The sequence below is a fragment of the Lissotriton vulgaris genome, chromosome 2_1, assembly GCF_964263255.1.
Source record: "Lissotriton vulgaris chromosome 2_1, aLisVul1.2, whole genome shotgun sequence".
Taxonomy (NCBI): domain Eukaryota; kingdom Metazoa; phylum Chordata; class Amphibia; order Caudata; family Salamandridae; genus Lissotriton; species Lissotriton vulgaris.
Window position 1 is genome coordinate 987,513,750 of NC_141687.1, and position 24,585 is coordinate 987,538,334.

The 24,585-nt window shown below is 44.1% G+C and overlaps 1 protein-coding gene across 1 annotated transcript in view; it reads left to right on the top strand.

The window, feature by feature from the left end:
- Positions 1–24,585, top strand: part of STK39 (serine/threonine kinase 39) — a 1,290,321-nt gene that overhangs the window by 1,109,217 nt on the left and 156,519 nt on the right. The window contains exon 13 of the mRNA XM_086958759.1: positions 14,049–14,111. Coding sequence (XP_086814885.1) covers positions 14,049–14,111 — 63 coding nt within the window. The remainder of the gene's footprint in view (positions 1–14,048; positions 14,112–24,585) is intronic.

Consider the following 24,585-nt stretch of genomic DNA (forward strand, 5'->3'; position numbering starts at 1 on the left):
TTTGGAGAAGTGATTTTTGCAAAAGGTGTTTTGAAATACGATGCTACCAGATCGCACCCTGGAAGGGACCCTGTCACAGCTTAAGATGGAGCTGCTGCAGCTCTCGCTTGTCATTCAGCATACATGAGGACTGTAGAAAGAAAGGGTAGATGGTGTCAACATGCACAGTACGTTTGTAAATAGGATGGCTCTATCATTTCAAAAGTCACATTTCGAATTAAGAAGCTCAGCAGTCACTCTATCATTTAGTTTCTCAATTGCCAACATGAAATACAAAATCCAAAACATGATGCCGTCAAACTGCTCAGCGTAATGGTACACCCAGTTTTCCCTCTCATTTCTCCAATCGATCTATAACAGAATTCAGTCAGCATTTTGTCTGATTATTACCGCATTCTTTTTTTTTTTTTTTTATAAATTTTTATTGAAAAATATAAGTGGAATATACATTGGCAATTTGTATTTCTTGTATACATTGTGAAGGATGCTGTAAAGTTCTCTGTACACTGAAACAAAGTTGAAACAAGTAGATGCGAGTAGTTTCCAGGATACTTCTTCTTTATACCCTTTTAAAATGCATGTTTTAGGTTGGATGCACCAGATAAGATTTGATTGATATTTACTTTCATTCTCATTCTGATTGACGAAAACAACTGAACTGCCTTTTAAAATGTGTTCACCATTAACTGTTGTCATTTGTAATCGTGCCCCCTACATATTCTGATTGAAATGTTGAGGTTTTATTGTTATCATTTGCCTGTTCCATTGAAGCGTGTAGTTCCAAAATATTAGGAATGTAATCATGATAAGATTGCAGAGTTAGAGGAGCATGAACCATGGCTCTTTTCATCATTGTTTTTTTTTTGCAGTATAGTGATATCTTACTCCCAGATCTTCATTTCATTTTTCACCCATTCCAATCGAATGGCAAAGCGTTTCTTGATGTCAATATTTATTAAGTTCTCTCCTGGGGGTACACAATATGTGGGGATAAGCAGGCAAATAATGTGTGGATTGTTTCATGTTAAATCAGATTACTCATTTTTGAAACATGTATATTCCAGAAAGGTTTCATCTGAGCTTTCAAGGGTGATATGATAGATATATCTTGGGAAGGAACCCTGAATACCAATTTAAAAAAATAAGCTTGCCATTAGACACGGAGCTTCTTTGCGATCAGAAAATATAATCACTCTGATTGTCTGTCCATCACAGTACTATTTTGGTTGCGGCCATCATTAAGTTGAGGGGTACTGTTGCACCCTAGGACTAAATAGAGGGAGCCATCTAATCTATCAAAATGTAGGAAGTGTCCCTGGGGGTTTTCATGATTCCCTGACAGATCATGAAAATTCATCAACATGCCCATTTCATATAGATTGCACAGTGTCAGAATACTGTAGTCATCCTCACATTAAGTATTGAGTCCTGCTATGATGACGCCAGGTGGAAACAAAGCATTGCAATGCTTCCTATGCAAGCATTGTACCCAGGAGTGGCTAACTACTTTAAGTAATTGTCAGCTATATCTGCCTCACTGAGATGCGAGTGGTAGACCCATCAAGTCAACTGGATGGAGCTCTACAGTTCCGGAGGGTTGCAAATAGCCTGAGAGAGTCACAGCAAAGCATCTGTTCAACGATTACTCTTATGCTGCAAAATAATGCAGTTCTTAATCTGGGGTGAGCAACCCTCCTTCGAAGCAGGCAAGTTGGAGGTTTCACTGTGACAACCTATGATTGGTGTTTTTCCATACTAAAGACAGCAATAAGGCTTTTAGTTCTTTAAAAAAATATCCATGGTTTTATAACAAAATGAAAAAGATGTAGAAGGATACCCTTTTTCAACAATTTTATCCTGCCTGTGGGTGTGATCGGGAGTATATTCTCGAAGATGTAAGGACCACTGAACAAGAGACATTAATGTTTCACGTTGTCTAAACATGGTATTGTCATGAATGTTGAATGTTTATCTTTGTTTAATATATGTGTTGTTCTGGAAAAAAAGAGAATTTCAACGAATAATTAACAAAAGTGTTGAAAAAATAGGGTAAATAAATAACCCCAACCACCAAAAGCGCATAGTGTGGTCTCTGATGTTAAAGGAATAGGATTCCAGGTTTTATTCTTGTTAATACTTTTAGAAAGTTGACATTTTCCTGCCTTAGCAATTTAGTACCTGCAGCCTGTCTCAGGGTGGCAGAACTGGGTGTAATTGACAGTTAGGCTTTGTATAGTCCTCTTAGCCACACACAGTAGGGAGCCTAGGTGTGCCTGGATGGGCCAATAATGGCAGGATGGGAGGAAGCATCTGGGGACAGACTCAGTTACACTTGAACAGACTATGTTCTGCCTCCACACAAAGGGTGCATACCCCGTAGTTAGTCAGGAGCCAACGCAAGGAATGCAGGACACCTGTACACTTCAAAGACATGCCTGTAGAAGCTTCTTCCTACTTCCAGGGCACAAGTTTGTATACATACTGGATCTCAGAAACCAACTCTTCAGTACCCTGCTGGAGCTGTGGCTGCTCTGCCAGGAAGAAGGACTGCTGTGCTTCTGAAATGATTGCCACTCTGCTGGACTGCTGCTCTGAAGGACTGCTGCCATCTTGGCGGGACGAAAAGGACAGTATCTGCATCTGTTGTACCCAGGACCCCAGAGTAGCTCCAAGGGCTAGTTGGCTGGCCTCCTGACTTGAGCCTCAGGGAAAGAAGGCACAATAACCTCGACTTCAACTTCGGGACTCTGCAATCTGTGAGTCCACCCTGCCATTTGGTGCCACCCTAATCCTGGACCTTTGGAAGTGGGCCTAAGGTGCTCTGCCAGCCTCTGTGAAGGCAGTGGAACTGATGCCTCCCCTCTGCTGCACGGCAGACCCTCCCCCCAGCAGAATGAAGCGTCGCTGTTGCTGCGTGGATTGGACCCATTGCAAAGACATCATCTTCACTGCCCTCAACCTCTTCGGACCAACCTCTGCATGACACATCTTCGTTGCACGCAATCGTATCCCTCATCCACAGCAGCCTCCACAACAACGTCAGGCTAAGCTTTGCAGCCTCACAGCTCCTCGGAACAAAAGCATTGCCCCGACGGCAAAACGCATTCTTAATGCTGGACTTCGCATCACAAGCCTTTCTCCATAGGATTCTCGAAAACTACGTAGGACCTTGCATTGCAGTCTTGCTGCACCTTGAAACCGATGCATTACTATGGCTGCACAATGTGTTTTCATCACAGATCCTCGCAATGCTCCGCAAACCAGGATTTAATGTGCTTTTTTCAGCAAGCCTAACTGGATCCCTGTAGCCGGCCTGTGCTCCATCATGGTCTGCCTGAACTTGTGACTTTGTTCAGATCCAGCACAACCAAATATCCATGGTTGGCGCTTTGTCATTTTTGGTTTTATTTTTATTGAAATCTTTAAAATTGCATATCTGTGGTTCTAATAATTGGGGTTTTGTCATTTTGGTCTTGTTTTATTTATTATTAAATTCTCAATTTTTCTAACCTGATGTGGGATCATTTTTGTGTGGTGTTTTCACTTTATTACTGTTTGAAGTGTTGCAAAAATACTTTACACATTGCCTCTGAATTAAGCCTGACTGCTTTGTGTGAAGCTACCAGGGGGGTGAGCAGAGGTTACTTTTGGGTTTGCTTGTGCCTTGCCCTGACAAGGATTGTGTTGGCACCTTAACCAGGGCTCACACCCCAGTCCACCAACAACCTAATTTCTTACACTGATATTGCACACTAGCATATCATCAGGAAACAGTATCACTTTAGCATTGTACAGCAAGACGTTTTCAGCTTCCTCTACCTCTGAAGGATTGCATCTGTGCCTCAAAAATTTAAGAGATTCAGTCCCAAAAGCATTTGGGTGAGTGGAGGGGCATGTCTTGCTGACACTCTATGTGACTGTTCCACTGCAACGCTCCAAAAAGCCCTCGTTAGTCTACATTCTGCATAAATCATTGCTCCATATAAGCCTCTATCATAGACCCTTCAACACACTCCAGGAGTCCTACCCCTCCCACGTTGCTTCACAATTTTTTGTAAAAAAACACATTTTATTAACATTTTGTATTTAACAAGGCATAGGCTCCGTTTTTACATGGCAATATTTCACATCCAGCTTAGCACATCGTTCAGGCTTTGGTGCAGGACTTTGTGTCCTTTGGCAAATCTCACCCCCATCTATCCCCCTAGCTCTCTGGAAGAGCTGGAGAGTAGATTGGTCATGCCAGGAGTGTGCAAGCAACATTAATCACCCTGTGATTAAGGTAAGAAGAACTAACTGGAGGTGGCGGAGAGAGGAAGAAGTTCCAAAAGGAAAAAAGCTATTATCGGAAGTAACGGGGACCAAATTTATAGTTGTGTGAGTGCAATTCCCCCCAGATATTTTGCCTGCTGAAAATAAGTGGGGCATTGGGATAGTGAAAGTATTAGGAGGAGAGAGGATCCTCCTATGTGGTGGTCAGTTTTTCCAGAAGTCCACCCCATCGTTGTTCTATAGGGTGGCTTCGGAGGCCCTGGACTTCCTCTCAATGTAGGGCCTTGACCTCTGCCTCTGCCCAGCGGATGAAGGCAGATCACATTGTATGCTGTGTGGGAGTGTTCTGTTTTTTCTTTGCATTGTGACGGTGCGTTTGGCTATAAGAAGACCCAGATGTCGAAATCAGTATATTGCTTTGTGGTTTTGGGGCATCTGTAAAAGCTTAGGGCCCCAGCTTCCCAGGTGGCCAGGCCAGGACCTTTAGTGATGCTGGAAAGATGCTCCTTTCATATCTTGTACCCTGCCTTCCAAGAAGGTTCTGAATCAAATTGCAGTTGTGACAGTAGGACTTCAGTTTTCTTTCAGCTTCTGTTCGTCAACCCTAGGAATGTGAATATTAACCTCAATATCAACGACCACAGTGCCAGTTTTACATGTTAGGGCCTCTTGTGACCATGATGGCAGCTAGCATTGCATCAACATTATCATTGGAATGGTCAGTTCCATGCACAGTCTCACTTAATGTTTCCTCAAGTTGCTTAGCAGGGCAGCAGTCATAAGGTTTCTTATGGGAGTTTTCTGAGGGATTCAACATCTTTGAGGCTCTAGCTTTACCCATAATGAAATATCAGACCCAGAGGCTGGTGCACAAAGTTTAAGTTATTTCCGCAAAGCAGGATGCCCGCACCATGCATTAAAGTATGGGGCAAGATTGATGATAAGTCTTTCCCACCTCTAGCCCAAGAAGATCCACATTCTCCTCCACACTGCTGCAGTTGGATCACAAGAGATGCAGACAGGTCAACCCCAATCACTGCCCTCCAGTGCATCAGTCAACACCAGACCACATTTCCAATTGCAGTAGGTTCATAGTACGTGGCCTTTTCCCTCAATTCTAGTTAGGCTCAGTGTTGGGGATTAGGATCTTCCAAGTCATGTGGTTTCACAGGTTCAGGAGGGCAAGCATGTTGCCCAAAGCCCCTTTGCCAATACCACTCACCACCAATGGGGATCTTTATTTACTCAGCTTGCTTTTAATGATCCTTTGTCCTGAGACCCACTTATCCTTGAAGGAGGGTCACATCACTTAATGGACTTGACCATCATGGCACATCCTCATGTACTATGGCTGACCAGCAGCTTCAGGAGGAAACCTGCCCTCTCATTGCGCTGCACATCTATTATTCTTAGGATGGACCAGGACTTCTTGGACACAGAAGCTCCACCATGCCAGTGCCTCCTCTCTCTGAGCCGCAGGTACCTTACCACAGGTGCCACTGCAGAGACTGGAAAGCCCGGCTATACCACTGGAGGACCCCAACAATAAAGGAAACACTCACTATTCCCAGCCTCCCATGCACCATGTCCAGGCTGCAGGCACATCATGATAGGCTGACCACCCGCTCTGCGTTTTTCTCTGCAATATCGAGCTTCAGCCCAAAAAGTCATCAATAAGTTGGGGCACAACATAGAATAACTTCCCTGGGGTGTCACAGTTGGTTGTTACAGCATGCTGATGATATCGGACGGCCATGGGGTGGCTCTTCAAAAGCACTTTCTGTGGCATTGCTTGCAGGACACATGCATGATTATAATGGTACAGTAATATGTCATGTCGCTAGTGAGATCATTTATGTCATTTGTGAAGTCAATTAGATATTTCTTTTAATAAACGCAGGAACTTTATCAAATTCTATTTTTTCAGCAAAAAAAATAAATATTTTTCAAATTCGGCCTGGCAACTTTGATAAACTTGATAGAACAGGCAATATCGGCCCCGCTTTTGTCTCTGATATCTACACAATGTTAGATTTCAGGTCTACTTTTTTTCTGTGAAAATGATTGTAAAGCTATTAATATTATTAGTTCTACCCTTGAACCCAAAAATTCTAATTGAGTCTTTGGTTCCACTTTAAAAAAAAAAGAGAATAGTATTAAATCATGCTGTAATGGTATGCCAATGGAGCGGCAAACCATCTCACAGTATTTACCTTTGCTGGAGGACTGGCATTATCATAAAAAGATGAATATACTATCCATGTATGCAGTTTCCATGTCATCCTCGAATTTGCAAAAAACAATAAAGAACACAACAGCTGACCAAGGTCAAGCACTTCAATTCCACTAGTTTCATAAATCAAAGGATAAGCAACAACTCCCAGCATACGCCATTGAAAGATGCCAATTTAGTATGAAAATCCACACAAGAGGAAGGTGCACTGGATAGAAGTTAAACAGGAGAGACACACGTAGTCGGAAGACGTTCTTTTTTTATTTAATCTTGTTTGTTTTCAAACTGACACACAGCCAATGCGTTTCGTTCCCTAGTGCCACGGGAACTTGGTCAGGGCTTTCTGGAAATATCAATTAATATATGGAAATCTGGAATATTTCAAGGCGGTCAAATACAGATGTTTACGAGTACATGTTAGATTCAATCAATTTGAATGGTCCACGTAATTCTGGATCAAACAACAGGTTTCAGAAAGACTCACATAAATTCGAGCAATGTTTCCAAAAGTTTCTTTTAACACATTCTTGATAAAATAAAACTATAATCCAATAATGATCACCAGGTAGAAGCATGGACTCATAAATATAAGAACATCTGGGTGTGAATAGGGCCCGTTCTCAATATCTTAATAAATTGAAATTTATATCCAGTGAAAATCACAAAATTGGAACATGGGCTCGTAAATATACAGACCCGCAGTAAGTAGAACCTGCTGTCTATATCTTGAGAAAAATGAAACAAGTATTCAATGGTAGTCATAAGGTTGGAACATAGACACATAAGTCTAAAGACCCACTGGTATAAGTAAGACCCGCCGTCAATATCGTAAAACGAACGAACAGCTACGGGCAGCGTGGTGGCTGCAGCGGCATAGATGTTTTTGGACTATAAGTGTATCTGTATCTCCTGTTTCACTTTTATCCAATTCATCTTCCATGTCATCCTCACCACTGAACTCACCATGGAGCACCAAATCAATGATTTTGCCTCCTTGTGCTTCCACACCCTTCGCATGCTCCTGAAAATCTTCAATTGGATCCCTGTCAACATCAGGAAAACTGTCACCCAAGCCCTCATCACTAGCTCACCAGCTCCTCGTCAACAAGAGATGCCAGTTCAAGCACCTAGCCCATTCCTACCTAGCTCTACACGACTAGGAACCAGCCTTCATCAACCACTGTGTGAATTTCCACCAACCTGCCAGACACCTGCGCTCCACCTCCCAGGCCATCGCATGCACCCCTCCACATCGCTGCAGTGGAAGATGCGCTTTCTCCTACCTCAACATGAAAGCTGGGATCAACCTGCCCTTCCACATATGAAAATCTCCCTCTCTGGCAGAATTCAGAAGAGAACTCAAGACCTGACTTTTCGAATGTGGCCACCTATACTTCAGCACCCTGATGCCCTCGGGGTGAGGATCAGCGTGTCAAAAGACTGATTGGTTGATTCATTGATCCTTATTATATATCTTTAACCTCTTCATAGGGGATTTAGGTTCTTGTAGGAAACTGGGCTACTGGTTGAAAGGGGTGAAACCCGACACTAGCAGGAACCACGATTCTTGTGACTGTGAAGTCACAAGCAACCCCGATTACTCTGTGCTTAACCCTCTGGTAGTTTGGCACAAATGCATTCAGGCCTAACTTAGTGGCTATGTGTACATTATTTTTGCTGCACTTCAAACAGTAATAAAGTTAAAACACCACAATAGGAACACCCCTCAAAATAGAATATAATTTATTAATTTATTTGAGACTGATGCAGCAAAAATCTAATTAGTAGAACAAGAGATATGCATCTTTAATGGTTTTGTAAGAATCATGCTAAGAATTAAAAAGCACCAACAGTAGTTTTCAGCTTCCGGTAGACCAGGTTCAAGCTACAGGTTCAGGCCAACTTCGATAGAGTGCATGCCAGATACAGGACTGAGTTCAGTTCACTTAGAAAGTAACTTGCTGTTCTGGGCGTACAGATGCGAATTTCTTGATTCGAGATGCAAGGCGGGCATCGAGGAGCCATTGAGGGGTTGTGATGCGAGGTCCAGTGTTGAGATCAATCAAGCAGCATCTGAGTCAATTAACCATCGACGAGGAGCTGCAGTGCCATGCTGAGCGTCTTCTTTGAGGAAGCCAGTGGGCTTGAGATTTGTGTTGCTATGCGTGTGCACAGGACACAAGATGAATTGCACTGGGCTGGTTTCAGTTTTGGACTTCGTTGATTTCGAAGACGCCATCAGTGCTTGCAAGGACGTGTGATGAGATGATTTGGTGTAGAGCACAAGCTGCGTCACGTTGTGCATTAGTCAATGGTGGGTTGCATTGCACTGCTTCAAGATGTATGAAGGTACGCTGATGTAAAAACTGCCCCTCTGAGATTTTCTGAAGTTCTTGGTCCACACAGGCAGGCTAGATTCAGCAGGGCAGCTCACAGCAACAGAAGAGTCCTGGTGCAGCAAGAGCAGACTTTGTCAGCAAAGCAGTTCTTGGTCAGATAGCAGGTCAGCAGAGTAGATTTCAAAGCTGGGCAGCCCTTCTTCCTGGCAGAGTCCACAGAAGTGATTTGAAGAGTTGGATCTGAGAGTCAAAAATCTATCCTGGTGCCAGCTTTGAAATAGGTGAAGTTTCTGGAGGTTTCTACCCCCCGAGGTGTTTGGAATTTCCTGCCTTCCTGCCCTGGCCCCAACTTGTCTTGAGGCACAAATGACTAGTGAGAAACCCTTTCTGAGTCGTTGTGATGTGCATGTTTAGTAGGTGACAGCTCCGCCTTCCTACCTAGACAGGGTTGGTCCTGTCACACTCATTTCCTTTTTGTCTCACTGTCTGGGGGCAATACACAAAGGACAACTGCCAGTGACACTTAGTCATTTGATCCACTATAATGACTGCAGTCACCAAATGGTTGAGAAAAGAAAATTGTGACTTATAATGTGACTTTACCATTAAAGACAGTGTTAGATTTTGGGGTCTCTAGTTGGCAGAGGTAGGTACATTTGACATAGAGAGACCCTTGCGTCTAGTCAAGGTAAGGGGGATTCACTCCTAAAATAACCACTGCTCATCCCCTTGGTAGCTTGGCATGAGCAGACAGGCTTATCTCAAAGGCAGTGTGTAAAGCATTTGTGAACACATACAGTAACCCAGTGACAACACTACAGATGGACACCACACCAGTTGTATATTAAAAATAAGTATTCTTTGTATAGATTTAACACAAGACCACAAATGACAAAAATCCACAATACTGAACTTAAAATGGTAGAATTTGCTTAGTTCTCTTTAGATGTTAAAATGCAACACTTTCAGTTCAATGTACCTTAGGATGCGTAATGCTATACTACGAAAGTGTTGCCGGGAAGGTGACAAGTCGGTTCCTTACACGCAGGAGCGGTGATGCGTCAGTTTCTTACTGCTCTTCTGTGGCAGTGCGACCCGCAATGCTGTGATGCGATGAAGATCCGCTGCAATTAAAATAAAGATGGTGTCTTCTTGCTGCGACACGATGCGTGGCGACTCAACAATTCTTCTGAGCTGCGACAGGCCCTGCGACACGCTTCTCTGGTGATGCCAGATGCTTCGGTGATGCCATGCAATAGCTGCAGCGGCAACACCCTTTTTTAGTGACGCGCCGACAGCGGCTGGGGCGGCGACACGCTTCTCCAGTGATGGGAGATGCTTCAGCAATGCGATGCGACAGCTGCAGCAGCGACACCCTTCTTTAGTGATGCGACGACAGCGGCTGCAGCGTCAACACGCTTCTCCAGTGATGCGAGACGCTTCTGCGATGTGAAGCAAGAGCTGCAACGGCAACGCCCTTCTCCAGTGATGCCACTACAGCAGCTGCGGTGGCGACACGCTTCTTCCTCGTGAGTCGCGCTTCCAGCTCCTTGCAACATGCACAGTCCAACACAATTGCAGGCACTTCCAAAGAACTCTTGGGGAGCTGGTTGGTGAAGTCTGTTGTTCCTGAGACATCACCTGGAGGCAAGCTCTTTCTCACCCCTTGGAGATCCTTCACAAGTTGATGAAAGGACACACAAAGTTCCTCTCTCTTCTCTTTGGCAGTTAGGCAACCACTGCAGGCCAATCCCCCAAGCAGCACTTCAGCTTACGGATAGTCACTCCTCAGTCTCTCTGGTTTCTCTCCTCAGCAAAGGTTACTTCTTGTTTCCCAAAAGTGATATAAAGTTCTTGGGTCTGGGTCCCAATAATTATACTAGCAAATCCTTTGCCCTCTGAAGGCAGAGGGTCCTGTACCCAATCCAAACCAGTTCAGAGCAGTCCTGGAGCACTTTGTTGACAAGACTCCTTTTCTTTGACAGTGTAGGCCAGGGCCATCAGACGCACCACAGGAGGTGGAGCCAGCATTGTAGAGGGAAGGCACAGCCCTATTCAGATCGCAGGTGCAACTCCTCCCACCCATCTACATGCAGATCTCTCTATTCAGCCCTGTGCTGACTCACCCTGTCTCCTGGAATCCCCCAGCCCCTGTCACTCTAACTCCAGGCAAGGAATACACAACCTAGAAGAGGCAGGCTTGGATGGTTAGGCAAGAAAATACCTACTTTCTAAAAGTGGTATTTTTACACACAGAATGTTAAAACCAATTTCACTAAAAGATGTATGTTATCATTCTGAGTTCAGGCATATTAAACTCGAAATTTTACCTAGTTCCCTGAGTCAGTTAGAATATAAAAGGTGTAATAATCAAACTGCCTATGATGGCCTATGGGAAATAGGTAGCCTTGCAATAGTGAAAAACGAAAATACCTGTAATTCACTATTAGGACATGCCACACACATCAGGGCTTGTCCTACCTTTTACCTACAATGCACCCTGCCCTTGGGCCTACCATAGGGGTGACTAATATGCATAAAATGGAAGGTTTAGGGAATGGCAAGTGGGTGCACTTGCCCAGTCAACATGGCAGTACCAGACTGCACACAGGCTCTGCAATGGCAGACCTGAAACACACTTTCCAGGCTGCTTCTGTGGGTGGCACAACCAGTGCTGCAAGTCCAATAGCAGAATTTGATTTACAAGCCCTGGGAAACATTCAGTGCACTGTACAAGGGTCTGACAAGTACACCAAACCAGCCAATCATGGAGTCACTAATCTAGACATCAATTTACAATAGAAGGAGCATATGCGCTTAAGCACTGATCAGCAGTGGTAAAGTGCCCAGAGTCATAAAACCAACAAAAATAGGTCAGACAAAATACAGGAGGAAGGCAAAAAGTTCAGGGATGACCTTGCAAAAAGGACCAGGTCCAACAGGGGGTTTTAAATTACAATTCATTAGAATCCAAACCTGACACTCCGATCTACTCCAATTGAAAGTTAGCACTGATTTAATGTAATACGGTAGCCCAATGTTATCCTAAGGGAGAGGCAGGCCTTGCAGTAGTGAAAAATGCATTTAAGAGTTTTTTTACAACCAGGAAATGTAAAAGCTAAAAGTATGTATCCAAAATCTTTAAACACACTACACCCTGCCCTACTTTTCTAGGGACTTACAAGAAAAATAAATGTGTTAATTGTGTGCAAGCCAATTTTACAATGTTTAAGGGAGTGAGGAAACACACTTTAGCACTGGTTAGCAGTGGCAAAGTACAAAGGGTCCTAAAATTAGATCAGCAAAAATTAAGGAGTAAGGCAAAACCTTTTGGGGAAGACCACCCTAAGGCTGACAGAACAACAGTGATGATTTTTAAATGAAGGCAAACCATATCAAAGATCAACCATAGCAATCAGGGGTGATAATGCAGGTTTGTGCTACGATGTAAGGAGAAGTAATGTCACTGTTGTCAGCTCATGAATATTCACTCCATTTTATTGCTATATAATATGTTGTACATTGAAATAATCCTAGTGTATGCCCTTTCTCCATCGCTTTGAAAATGTATTTTCACTAATGTCAGTTGAATGCTCTTCTTACATTCTGACCCATGTTACGGGATATCCTGGCCCCCTGTCTCATGTAGTGACATACCCACACTGAGGCCAAAAAAAAGAAATTGGGCCATGGATACTGCAGTAGTCTGCCTGACCAAGCGAGGCCTCACCATGAGGTTCTGTATCACTACTGGCCCTCCTATGTGATCCCAAGTGGTACCACATGACCATACAAGAATTAAAAAGTAAATTCCTTCCATGGCATGAGAATAGTCTTTTCCAGGAGGTTATATGTTGGGCGAAATTCAGCAGGGAGTTAGTTATCTCTGGGTAGTTTGGGCACATTGAACCTCACACTGCACAAGGCCTGGGCTGCTCACGAGGGGTTGGCTACAGGGTTGGCCTTCTGTGATGCACGCCGGTGGGGGGGTGGGAATTGCCCCCCATTAGGGCTGGGTACATGGCCTACCCACAGGACAGGTCATGCTTTCAAACCTCTACTGTGCACTGTTAAATGATGTGCTCAGTGAGGAAGTTGGGTGAATATTATCAATCAAAATTCAGATATTCACTATGAAAACAATGGTTACATTGACGTTATAATTAAGTATGTTAAAAATAGCTTGCTTTTTGTTAAAGAAAATCACTAAAAAAATAATTAAAGGTTATACTGAAGATATATAGAGTTAGGCGTAATAATATAAATACTAACGTTTTAAAACCAAAAGTAACCTCTAAAATTCCCCAACTATAGTTTACTGAGCTAACTATAACTTGCGCCCCACCATGCCCTGCTTATGATTTCACATATTAGGTCGCTCATGATATGTGAAATGCCACGATTGAGAACATCATTGATGGCACCTCAAATTACATTATTGATGACATCACTGATCCTACTCTGCAGACACAGACAGGTAGAGGTGCTTTAGGTCAGCTGTCTTCATGCTTTCGTCTGTTCAGCTGTCATTCGCAATTTGTATCTTTACATGTTTTTATATTTGTGTACATGTATTTTGAGGGGCAGTGAGTCAGCATTAATATCTTGCTGTACTAAAGCTTTTTTTTCAGTTATCTTTTCTGAAAAAATCGTTTGGTCATCATTGTATTTTTAAAGTCTTGTTTAACAATACAGTACTTCAAAGCCAAAGATAACTTTACTTTGCACCGAAAGAAGTATTCTTTTCTGCGATGCACATTAAACCTATAAACGTTTACCCATACCTTTTCCAAGCATCTATTAAAATTGTATGCAAAGGTTAGGTTTTCTAAGTTAAATAAATATGCTAGTCAGGCAGCTACTATTTCTACTTTTTATTTTTATGACATATATTTCACTAACGAAAGACCATTGCAGTAGTTTGCCAATCATATACCTGTTTTGACTTTGTTAATGTTTGTTTCTATAACTACTTAGGTTGCACTAGGCAAACTTCATATGAACAGAACATAGCAAATGCAGCCCATCAAATCCTATTGATCTGTTTTGATGCTCTGCTGCCTTTTTTTGGCTGTTTGTGCTGTGACAATCCTACTTACATACCAGAATTGTGACTTTGATTTTGAGGAAATCATGATAACTTTTTTGCGAACCAGTTTTCCTTACCACATTTTGTACTGAACCTATTGATTATTTCCCACCAGACTTCCATTAATGCAAATGATATTCCTGGACAGATACAGCATCTAAGTGTGCAAGATTCCCAGGTAAGCATAACGTGTTAACTCTGTACATACCTAGAACAATAGACACAGTATCATTATGACAATAATATATAAATGTAGCACGATGTTCTGCTGATATCCTGTTGGCATTCGTCTTATGAATTCAAAATATTGTCATTGCTTGAACAAATTTTAAGAAATTGTATTTCTTCCTCATGAAATACAAAGTTAAAAGTATTATCCTTTTCAAGTCATTCCGAAATATTATTTTGTGGTTCCTAAAGGGACTGTGAGGTGCAGCAACTCCTTGGAAGTTAAAACTAGCAGATGGATTGTTACTGCACTAAAATATCTTGGAGTTTTCAATTCAATAATCTTTATTTCGTTGCAATTGCACCATAAAAGATATACAAATACATAGTATATATAAAAATACATAATATACATGGCCACAATATCATCAACAAATGTACAAAAATGTAATGGCAGTGACGATTTTTGTCTAATGAATTTTACTGCCAAAAGGAATCTACTGATACCAAACACTATTACTTGACTAGTGTCCGTAATTAATATTCTTCCAGCTTCCTTATACGATGTTGTTCCAATATTACGGCACAGTGGCACTATCCATTTTCTTCTAGTTTCTACATAGCTTGGACAGAAAAACAAAATATGAAAAATGTCTTCTCTTGCATTATTTGTGCATAAGGTGCATTTATCATTACTGGTTTTCCCCCATTTTGACTCGGTTTCCCGGGTTCTTAGTATACCGTACCTATACTTTATATACAAGGTTTTCGCTAATGGTGGCTGAATCTCATCAAGAAACATTTCAAACTGGGCTACATTTTTCACCAATAAGAATTTTTCGGTTAAGGGGCCATGTGCTCCAACATATACAGCATCATGGCTCACAAAGGCCCAAAAAGAGAGTTTGACTATTTTCTTTGAGGACACAGTCAGTAATTCTGGTTGACTCCAAAAATGGGATAAACCCAATTTTGTTAACCAGCTTTTAACGTGTTTAAACCAAAGAATCTTGTTACACGTGTCCAGTTCCAAAACTTCAACCAACCCATTTTTATATTCAGTTAGCTCTGGGGTGATCCACAACCTGACCCATAACAATAGTGGTCTTAATATTGCATGTAGGTCGGTGCGTCGTATGTTCATATCAAGGAGTAGGGGTAATAATGGAGTGTTACTAGGAACCTTTAATAATCCCCTTAAAAACTTATTCTCCATGATTTCAAAAGTCTTTCTACACACGGGTCCCCAAAGTTCTGCCCCATACAGAACCGCTGACTGAACCTTGCATTTAAACAGTTCTTACGCTGGGGTAACTGCTTTGTTTGCACAATTGTTATGCCTTTTCAGTATTGGTAGACAATTTTGTTTGAACACAATTTTAGATTTTTCTAATTGGGGTCTCCAACTTAAGGATGAATCTAAGAATACCCCCAAGTAAGTAAAACTTAGTTCATAATCAAGTTTTTCTCCATTCAATGTTAAGTTTTTCCTGAAACTTTTATGAGGATTAAGTGCCATATATTTAGTCTTTTTTACATTAATTTCTAACACTTTTGTGATACAATACTGCTGGAACCTATCTAATAAAGTCTGTAGGCCCCGAGGAGTTTGAGAAATGAGAATCGTGTCATCCGCGAAGAGGAGGGCCGAAACTCGACCCCCCCCAGGCGAGGAGAGTCATTGTCACAATTCTCCATATGAACTGCAATATCGTTGACATAAAGGGAGAAAAGTGTAGGTGCCAGCACGCACCCTTGGCGTACTCCCCTCTTGATAGGGATTTCATCTGTAAGTTCGCCATTAGGGCCCCATCTTACCCTGGCATAGTTATTCTGGTGTAACCTAATCACTAGTTTCAATAGATCATCTGGGAACCCCTGCTTTTTCAATGATTTCCACAATAGGTCACGGGGGATAAGGTCAAATGCTGCTCGTAGATCTACAAAGGTAACATATAAATTACCTCTGCGAATGATGACATATTTCCAATACAAGCAGCATAGCCTTAATACCTGGTCGATGGTCCCAGTCTTTTCCCTAAACCCTGCCTGGTACTTGGATAAAATCAGATTTTCCTCTAGCCACGTATTTACGCGGTTTAGAATATGTCTGGCATAAATTTTCTGCGTTATGTCTAAAACACTAATGGGGCGATAGTTCGCTGGATCCCCTCTATCCCCCTTTTTAAAAATGGTGATAATTTCAGCCCCATCCCATGTGTCAGGGATTTGGTCACCTGCTGCGATGACATTAAATAAATGATTTAAATAAGGTGCCCAGATCTCCATATTATGTTTATAAAGATCACCAGGGATCTTATCCAGACCCGGGGCCTTCCCTTGCTTCACAGAAGCAATTGCTGTTTCGGTCTCTTGTAAGTCAAAAATTACCAATGAGTTTTCAACATCCTCTCTCTGGGTTACTATTTCATTTGGGTTTACCATAAGCTTTTCCTCTGTGATTTGGGCTGCATATAATGATGTAAAGTGATCAACCCATGTAGCTTCATTTAGGAAAACCTCCCTTGAGCCTTTATCTGGCTTATTCCCTTTGGCTACTAACTCCCAGAACTGCCTGTGATCTTTAACTTTTGCAGCTGATAACATACTGGACCATAGATCCTCGTCCCAGGATGATTTTGCGGTGGCTATTGTTTTGTTGTAAATTTTCCTTTTTACTTTAAGTTCTACAGAGTTTTTAGTTTTTACCGCATTGATCAGGTCGGTCTTGGCTACTCGGCATTCCTTGTTAAACCAGGGTTTGCCTACTGGTTTTGTGTTCGCCGACCCGTTCCCTTTCCTTGGTTTTTTAGTAATAAGATCAATCAGTTTTTTACAAAAGGATTTGTGTAGTCCAATAAATTCACCATGAAATTAACCATGAAAGCATCATTTTATGTGGTGATCTAAATTGCAATTTTGAGCCGATTGTGGGGATGGTTAAACTGTATGAGGATGAGGATGTTGCCCATGGGATACCAGCACTAAACCAGCACATTAGCCCTCCAGATCTCAGGGCTGTTCACAAGCTATGGTCTAAGAGCTTGTAATGGGTGCATGCCATCAGACTCCCCGAGAGCATTTACCTTTAGTAGGGGGAATTGTAGTAGCAAGATAGATTATGTTTCTGTTTCTTTTAATTTGTGGCCATATACACATGATCTAAATGTTAGAGAACGTTTTGAGAGCAATCACTTCCCGTTAGAAATGAGCTTTTTGTCAAGTATCCTGAAAGAACCTGGTGTTACTGAGGGTATTCATAGTCTAGAATTACCATTAACCTGTGATAATGTTGTATTAAGTAATAATCGAAGGGCCGTTAAATGGGCATATATTCTTGAAAGAAAGGACCTGTTGGCTAATATTTATTCCACATTTGTGAACTCATTTGAGTTCTATAATATGGATGAATGTAAACCTGGTGAATTTATTGGACTATCTTGGAGTTGGACATTGGTACTCAGTAAGCTAGATAACCATAAAGAGAAATATTAGGATAGCGTGTGCTACGTTTTTCTCCACTGCAGTCAAAACCAGGAAACTTTAGCCAAATGCTTTGCTTTACAGGTATCTTAATTGTTTCCCTTGTCAATGTGCCAGGTACATAATTCAGTTCAAGAATACGGTTTTAAATGGTAAAGAAAGATGGAAAGTTTGAATCTGACCGTATTTTCGCATTCACGCATTCACTTCCTTCCATTTACCCTCCGAGTACCTTTTCATTCAAAATCTAAAGCCCACTATGCTTTTAGGCTTCAAGAAACATGACATGCTGCAAATTATGTCTCACTTGACATGGTACAAATGGAATTTTTTCCAAGTGAATGCAGTGGGGAGTTGCACTTGATTTATGGTATTTCATCTCATAAATACAGCTATGTCGATTTCTGTGAGTGTTATACAAATACTGACATTAAGTGATGGGGTGGACGTCTCAGTTTGACATGTTGATACTTATGAAATTGTTGCCATGGTGTTTGTGCACTCGCACTGAATGACAGAAAGTGGCTGTCACGGTCTCAGTTCAGCCTCAGTCTCGAGGCAAAGTAAACTAGTCAAGTTTCCCAGTGTTCCTCTCTCTTGAACGACATCCATATTTTGAGTTAAGAAGCTTTTGCAAATGGCGTTCAAAGCTCTATCTGCAGCAGCCCTTCCGATTACAGAGCAGGTGATGAGACCTGCAGTTTGAATTGCACTGTTGGGGCTCTGTTTCATTCCAGTTATGAGTCGAGGTGATGAACCTCACTTTTAGAGAATGTCTACATAACTCTGAACATTGAGGGTCATATTTACCAACGAGTCATGCAGCGCAGCAAGACAACTTGCTGCGCTGCGTGATGACAGGAAGACAGTATGAATGCGCCATATCTACTAATATATGGTACATTCCTCCTCTCTCCTTGTGCTGGCACACTGAGTGCAGCCTAGCGCCAACACAGCATCCTTACACCATGGGGAAGGGCACCTGAGCTATAGCCAAGAGTGTGTTTTTTGCAGCAAGAAACACCTTCCTGCACAAAAGCAATCCTCTGAGGTTTATTCCTCTTCATATGTGTGCTGCAGAATGCAGTAAACTAAGGATGATGAAAAACAAAGAGAAATAAACATAATTCCACTTGTTACGCCTCACTTGGGAAGGCATGGCACTGTGACACATTCCCAGGTTTACTAATGTTAGTAAATCTGGGAATGCACCAAAAACCATGGGTGGATGCTTGAGAACACCCATGCCCCACACACAGAACGCATTCCGAGGACAGAGTATCCCAAGGCAGCGACTTGTGCTACCTTGCGTTACTCCAGATTTACTATGTCACACAAAGCCACGCACAGTGGCTCTGCGTGGCATAGTAAATCTCCCCTTTCGTGGCACAATGAAGATGCAGACCTTTAGTAAATCTGGGCCTGAATGTGCCTCGTAAGCCTAGGGGGAGGCAACATATGTGAGAAATGTGCAATCTTGGTGTCACTGGCTCCACCGATTTATTCTTTTGGCTCCACCCACATCCTCAACTGGCACTGCTGAAAGCCTGATGCAATACCCGATTTGAAATCCAATCTTGGTAATATGATGGTTGACTTGAAACACGTGCTGGTTTTTTTAGCTCCTTGGGAAGGATATCTTAATAATATGGAGGCAAAACAAAACCAAAGATAATGAACTTTTTCTGACCATGAAAGGCCTGACTATATAACAATGCTGAAATGACTATCTTCTTCTGTTATATTTTGTCTCTCTCCAGGCTTGATTTTCAAATAACACCTTAAACTGCACCAGACCAGCCTATTAGTAAAATACAGTACCACAACTTACACACTACTCAGTTCTTTTCCTCTGAGAATTTGGGGAATTCGCCACCAGTGCTTAATTTGTAAAATATGAAGTCCAGGTGCTCAAATGTTTGTCAGAGGCCACACCCACTTTTCCCGGCTCCACCCACTTCCTCTATTGACTCCAACCACATCCTCAACTGGCACTGCTAATAGTCAGATGTAATACCTCCATCCAATTCTTGGGGATGTCCAGGCTGGAGTGTGAAACAATATCTTTAATGCCCAATGTATGTATTATATGTGTAATCCCTGGTTCTCGCAGATGTGCAAACAAAACAGTTTTTTTCTGAGTTTGTACTGGTGACCCTTGAACCAGCAGCACATTGACTCAGCTGCTCAGCCTTCAAGGCATCTACACTAAGAGTCAGAGCACAGTTCGAACAGAGCTTCAAATGCACCGACAACTGAGTTTTATGCAGAAAAAGGGTCTCAAAAGGACAACATTGGAGAAGATTGTACTTCGACAATCAGATTCTAACTTACCATAAAATGCACATTTGTAGCATACACGTTCGCCCTAGAGAAAGCCTTGTGCCGCTACTGGCAGGCATTGGATCTTTTTTTTTTTTTTGTTGTTTTAAAGACCTTTATTATTTAGATTCCAAGTTTGCCATACATTCACATATATGCACACATTTGAAGTACTTGTGCACCGCCAACACTGAACAGCATAATGAAATACACAGCCATACAGCCCGGCGGCGGGGGCCCGGCGGCGAGATGGTCATTTATCAGCCTTGGGAAACAGATAGAGGTGACAGCCCGAAAACAGTGTGAGGTGCGCCATGACAACTTGTAACCTTCTGCAGGACACTGGTGTCTAAGGTCTCTGGGAACGAGGAAAGATCAAGAACTATTAAACCAACCCAATGCCCCCCACCCACCCACGAGTGTGCTTACGAGAGTGCCCATGTGTGCAAGTTCAGTTGGAGTACATTAGTGTGCCTAGATGTTGCAATACTTAGCACCCAACCCTGGAGAGCCCACGCGCCCCCGATGGCTGATTAGTCCCAACTCCAGAGGCACTAGGTGTTACCGTGCTGTCCCTGTCCAATCCCTCCACCCCCACCCGGCAACCCCCTCAAAATAAGCTCTGAGGTCGCCTCAGCTCCTAGTCCATCGTGTGGTCGGGGAGGTCCACCACCTCCGAGGTATCCGAACACTCCTCATCCCCTTTCTGTAGGTATTCCTGGTAAAGGCCCCAAACGTTTTTTGGTCTACTCCTAGGAGGCAGTAGCTCACTATAGAGTTCAGTTTGGGTACGGCAGTGTAGTAAATCCCCTGTCCATCTCTTCTTGGTGGGGAGAGGCCCCCCTCATCCAACATCTCGCCACCAACCTCCTGGCTAACAGCAGCGCCATGTCAACTAGGCGACGCTGAGAGGGAGGGAGCGGCTTAGAGTAACCCAGGAGGGCTAGTTCCGGACTGCGAGGCAGTTCCACTCCTAGGATCTGGTCAAGCTCAGAGAAAACTTCCACCCAGAAAGCCTGTATACCCGGGCAGTGCCATGCCATGTGAATAAAATCAGCAACTGACGTATGGCAGCGTTCGCACTCCGCTGATGGCCGCAGGCCGTATCGGTGGAGCCTTTCGGGGGTGTAGTAGACCCGCTGGAGAAACTTAAAATGCACTCATCTGTGCCTGCCATTGAGGGAGATTCTACGCGTGCTGGAGCAACAGTATCTCCATATGCTATCGTCGATGGGTGACTGAATATCCCCCTGCCAGGCCTCCCTGGCCTTAGAATGTAGCAGCTGCTGATGTGTCACCCCCAGCTTGTTGATGTGCGAAATCAATTTGGCAGGGGACTTGTTTTTAATGACATAAGTTAATTCGGGGACCTCCACTGGTTCCTCCATAGCCCGGCCCAGTGCCTCCCGAAATGCCGAGCGGAGTCTATGGAACTGAAACCTTTGCAGAAGCGAGGGACCAGATGGGGAGGGGGGGGCTGATCCCATGTCTTCAGCATACCTTCTGCGAACAGGTTTTCCATCGTCACGATCCCCAGGGAGCGAAGCGCCTCAGTGACACCCTTCTCCCCGAGGGGGTCCAGCCAGAGCGCCCAGTCGACTGGCATGAGGGGGGAGTACAAGATAGTGCAGCCACGTGCGCGAGCCAGCGCGTGCCAGGCATGGTTAGTCGATTTAAGGGAGTCCAATTGACCGACAGAGAGATCCTCCGAGAGGCAAATTGTGGCCGGTAGGGGGAGCGGGTCCGCAAACAGCCGCTCTAGGATCACATGTGGCGTGCGTGCGTCTCCGTGAATCCATGAGTGTAAGTGCGAAGCCTGTGCAATTCGGTAGTATCGTTCCATATCGGGAGCCCCCAGACCCCCCATCTCACAGGGGAGGATCAACGTCGCCCATTGTATCCTGGGTTGCCTGCCTCCCCATGCCAATCTGATTAGCACTTGTGTGAGCTGTTTAAAGAAGGCCCTTGACAGAACCACTGGGATGTTCGCAAATAGGAATAGAAACCTCGGTAGCACGATCATTTTCATAATGGCTATCCTACCTAAGAGAGATAGCGGAAGTTTACATCAAGTTTCAACATCATCAACAAGCTTATTGAATGCCACACCATAATTGTCCCTGACCAAAATTTCCGGGTCTGTGTGTAATTGTATACCTATGTACCTGACCGAATCTGTGGAACACTTCAGGGGATATTCCATGTCAAAAGGTTGCGTCACTGGCGTGAGTGGGAAGGCAATAGATTTATCCCAATTCACTTGTAGCCCAGAAAGTGAGCCAAAACGGACAACCTCTTGAAGGACAGCAGACAAGTTTGACTCCGGGTTATGGATATACAGCAAGGTATCGTCAGCATACGTAGAGATGCCTATTTTATAGGTGGGAAAGCTGATCCCCTCTAGGCTGTGGTACTTCCTTATAGCGCAGGCTAGAGGCTCCGCTACTAGCGCATACAGTAGGGGTGAGAAGGGGCAGCCCTGCCTGGTGCCCCTGCTGATGTGGAACGGTTCCGACACTCTGTCCCCCAGTTTCAGCATAGCCGACGGCTGGTGATACAAGGCACCAATCATCTGCAGGAACGGTTCACCCAGACCGAGTTTCCTGAGCACCCTGATCATAAAAGGCCACTCCACCGAGTCAAAGGCTTTTTCCATGTCAAGAAAAACCGTTAGCTTTTTAGGAAAAAATGGGGCCCCTGCCTGATAGGATGAACCCTAGCAAGGTAAAGTGTTTTTTGGAAAAGGGTTGCATCGTCCCCAGCACAGTGCGGATATTGTACGTTAGGTTTCTGTTGGGGACAAAGCCGGACTGTTCAGGCACGACGAGTTCGGGGACCAAAAGAGCCAACTGATTGGCCAACACCTTGGCGTAGATTTTGGCGTCAACGTTCAGTAGACTGAGGGGCCTGTATGAGCTGCAGGATTCCGGGGGCTTCCCTGGTTTCAAAATGGTGACCAGCAAAGCTTCCCTCATAGTGAGGGGCATCATCCCGTCCTCGCATATAACATCGAAGAGGGAGATCAGATGCGGAACCAGTTTGTCCTTAAAGGCTTTGTAAAAGCTCACTGTCAGACCATCGGAGCCCGGTCCTCCTGTATGGGGGACATCAGAAATTCCCTGTCCGAGTTCGGCAGATAGGGCATGGCAATGTGGTCGAGGTAATCATCCATTTCGTCTTTGACGCCTAGTGATCTGGACTTATATAGCTCGGCGTAGTATCGTCGGAAAGTATGGAGGATCTGTTCCTCGTCTGTGACCACTTCACCCTCCGGCGTGTGCAACTCGTCGACCACAAGTGGCCGTATAGAGCCACGCACCATTCGGGCCAGAAGGGCACCCGGTCTTTCCCCCTCCCCGTAGGCTCGGGCCGTCGCGTATTTCCCCATGTGAAGGATCTCCCTGTCAGCCAATCTCTGATACTCAGACAGCAAGCAAGGGATTAAGTGGAGAGGGAATGTCAGGCCCCGGGTCAAGCAGCTGCCGATCCTCCAGATCTCCCAGTTGGGACTCCAGCGTCGCAAGGTCCCGTCTGATAGACCGCAGCACGCTTGAGTGTTTAGACATGGCCATGCCTCTTATGTAGGCCTTGAACGCCTCCCACAGTGTGGAAAAGTTGTCCACCGTGCCTAAATTGGTAGCAAAGAACGAGTCAATGTCTTCAGCCGTTTCGCCCCGAAAGGCGTCGTCCAGCAGGGAGTAGGGAGGGAACCTCCAGGTAAAGGGGGGATACCCCTCCTAGCGGTGGCCACATGCAGCAGAATGGGAGAGTGGTCCGAGAGAGTGCGTGGGAGCACCTCGCAGGCTCGAATGCTACTCATTACAGATTGTGATGCCAGCCAATAGTCGATCCTGGTGTGGATATTGTGGAATGCGGAATAGTGTGTGAAACCACCCTTTGCGGGGTGCTTACTTCTCCACACATCCACCAAATCTAAGTTAATCAGTTCCGCTTTCATATAAGCAGCTGAGGCTACCGGCCTGCGTGCGGGGCCGGCGGAGCGGTCCAGGACAGGGTCAAAAACAAAGTTGAAATCACCTCCCCACAGTACCCCGGTGTTGGCGTGTGACCTACAGTGTGCTGATAGAGTGGCATAGAAGTCTGCGTTATCGTAGTTAGGGCCATAAACGTTGACAATCAACAAGTCAATTCCCTTACCCGTACACCTAGCAAGAACAAACCTACCCTCAGCGTCTGCTACCACAGGGACCAATTTTAGTTGTGAGGTTGGGCTGACCCAGGTTAGGACCCCCCGGGAGTGTGTCGTAAATCCTGCTGCCACTGCGTTACCCCCGAGCCCACGAGCCTGCAACATCCTGCTGTTAATGGATAAGTGCGTTTCCTGCAGAAGGGCCAGATCGACATGATGTCTATGTAAGTAGCTAAGGACCTTCCGCAGTTTACGGTAGTCGTTCAGACCCCGCACGTTCCAAGACATCATCTTCAGAGTCTGAGGGGTGTGTGTAGTGTTACTTACAGCATTATTAGACATATCAGCAACGGGTTATCCAGTGAGCAGTCAACAATATCAGCAGCTCGAGGTCCAGAGCTGGGTACGATAACTGGCAACACATTATATCGGTTCCACATCTTGGAAATGTACAGGCAGCCAGTCGACTCTCCTAGAATAGAGCATTTCGTTTCGAGCACAACCACAAGCAGCACTTCACTTGGTTTAG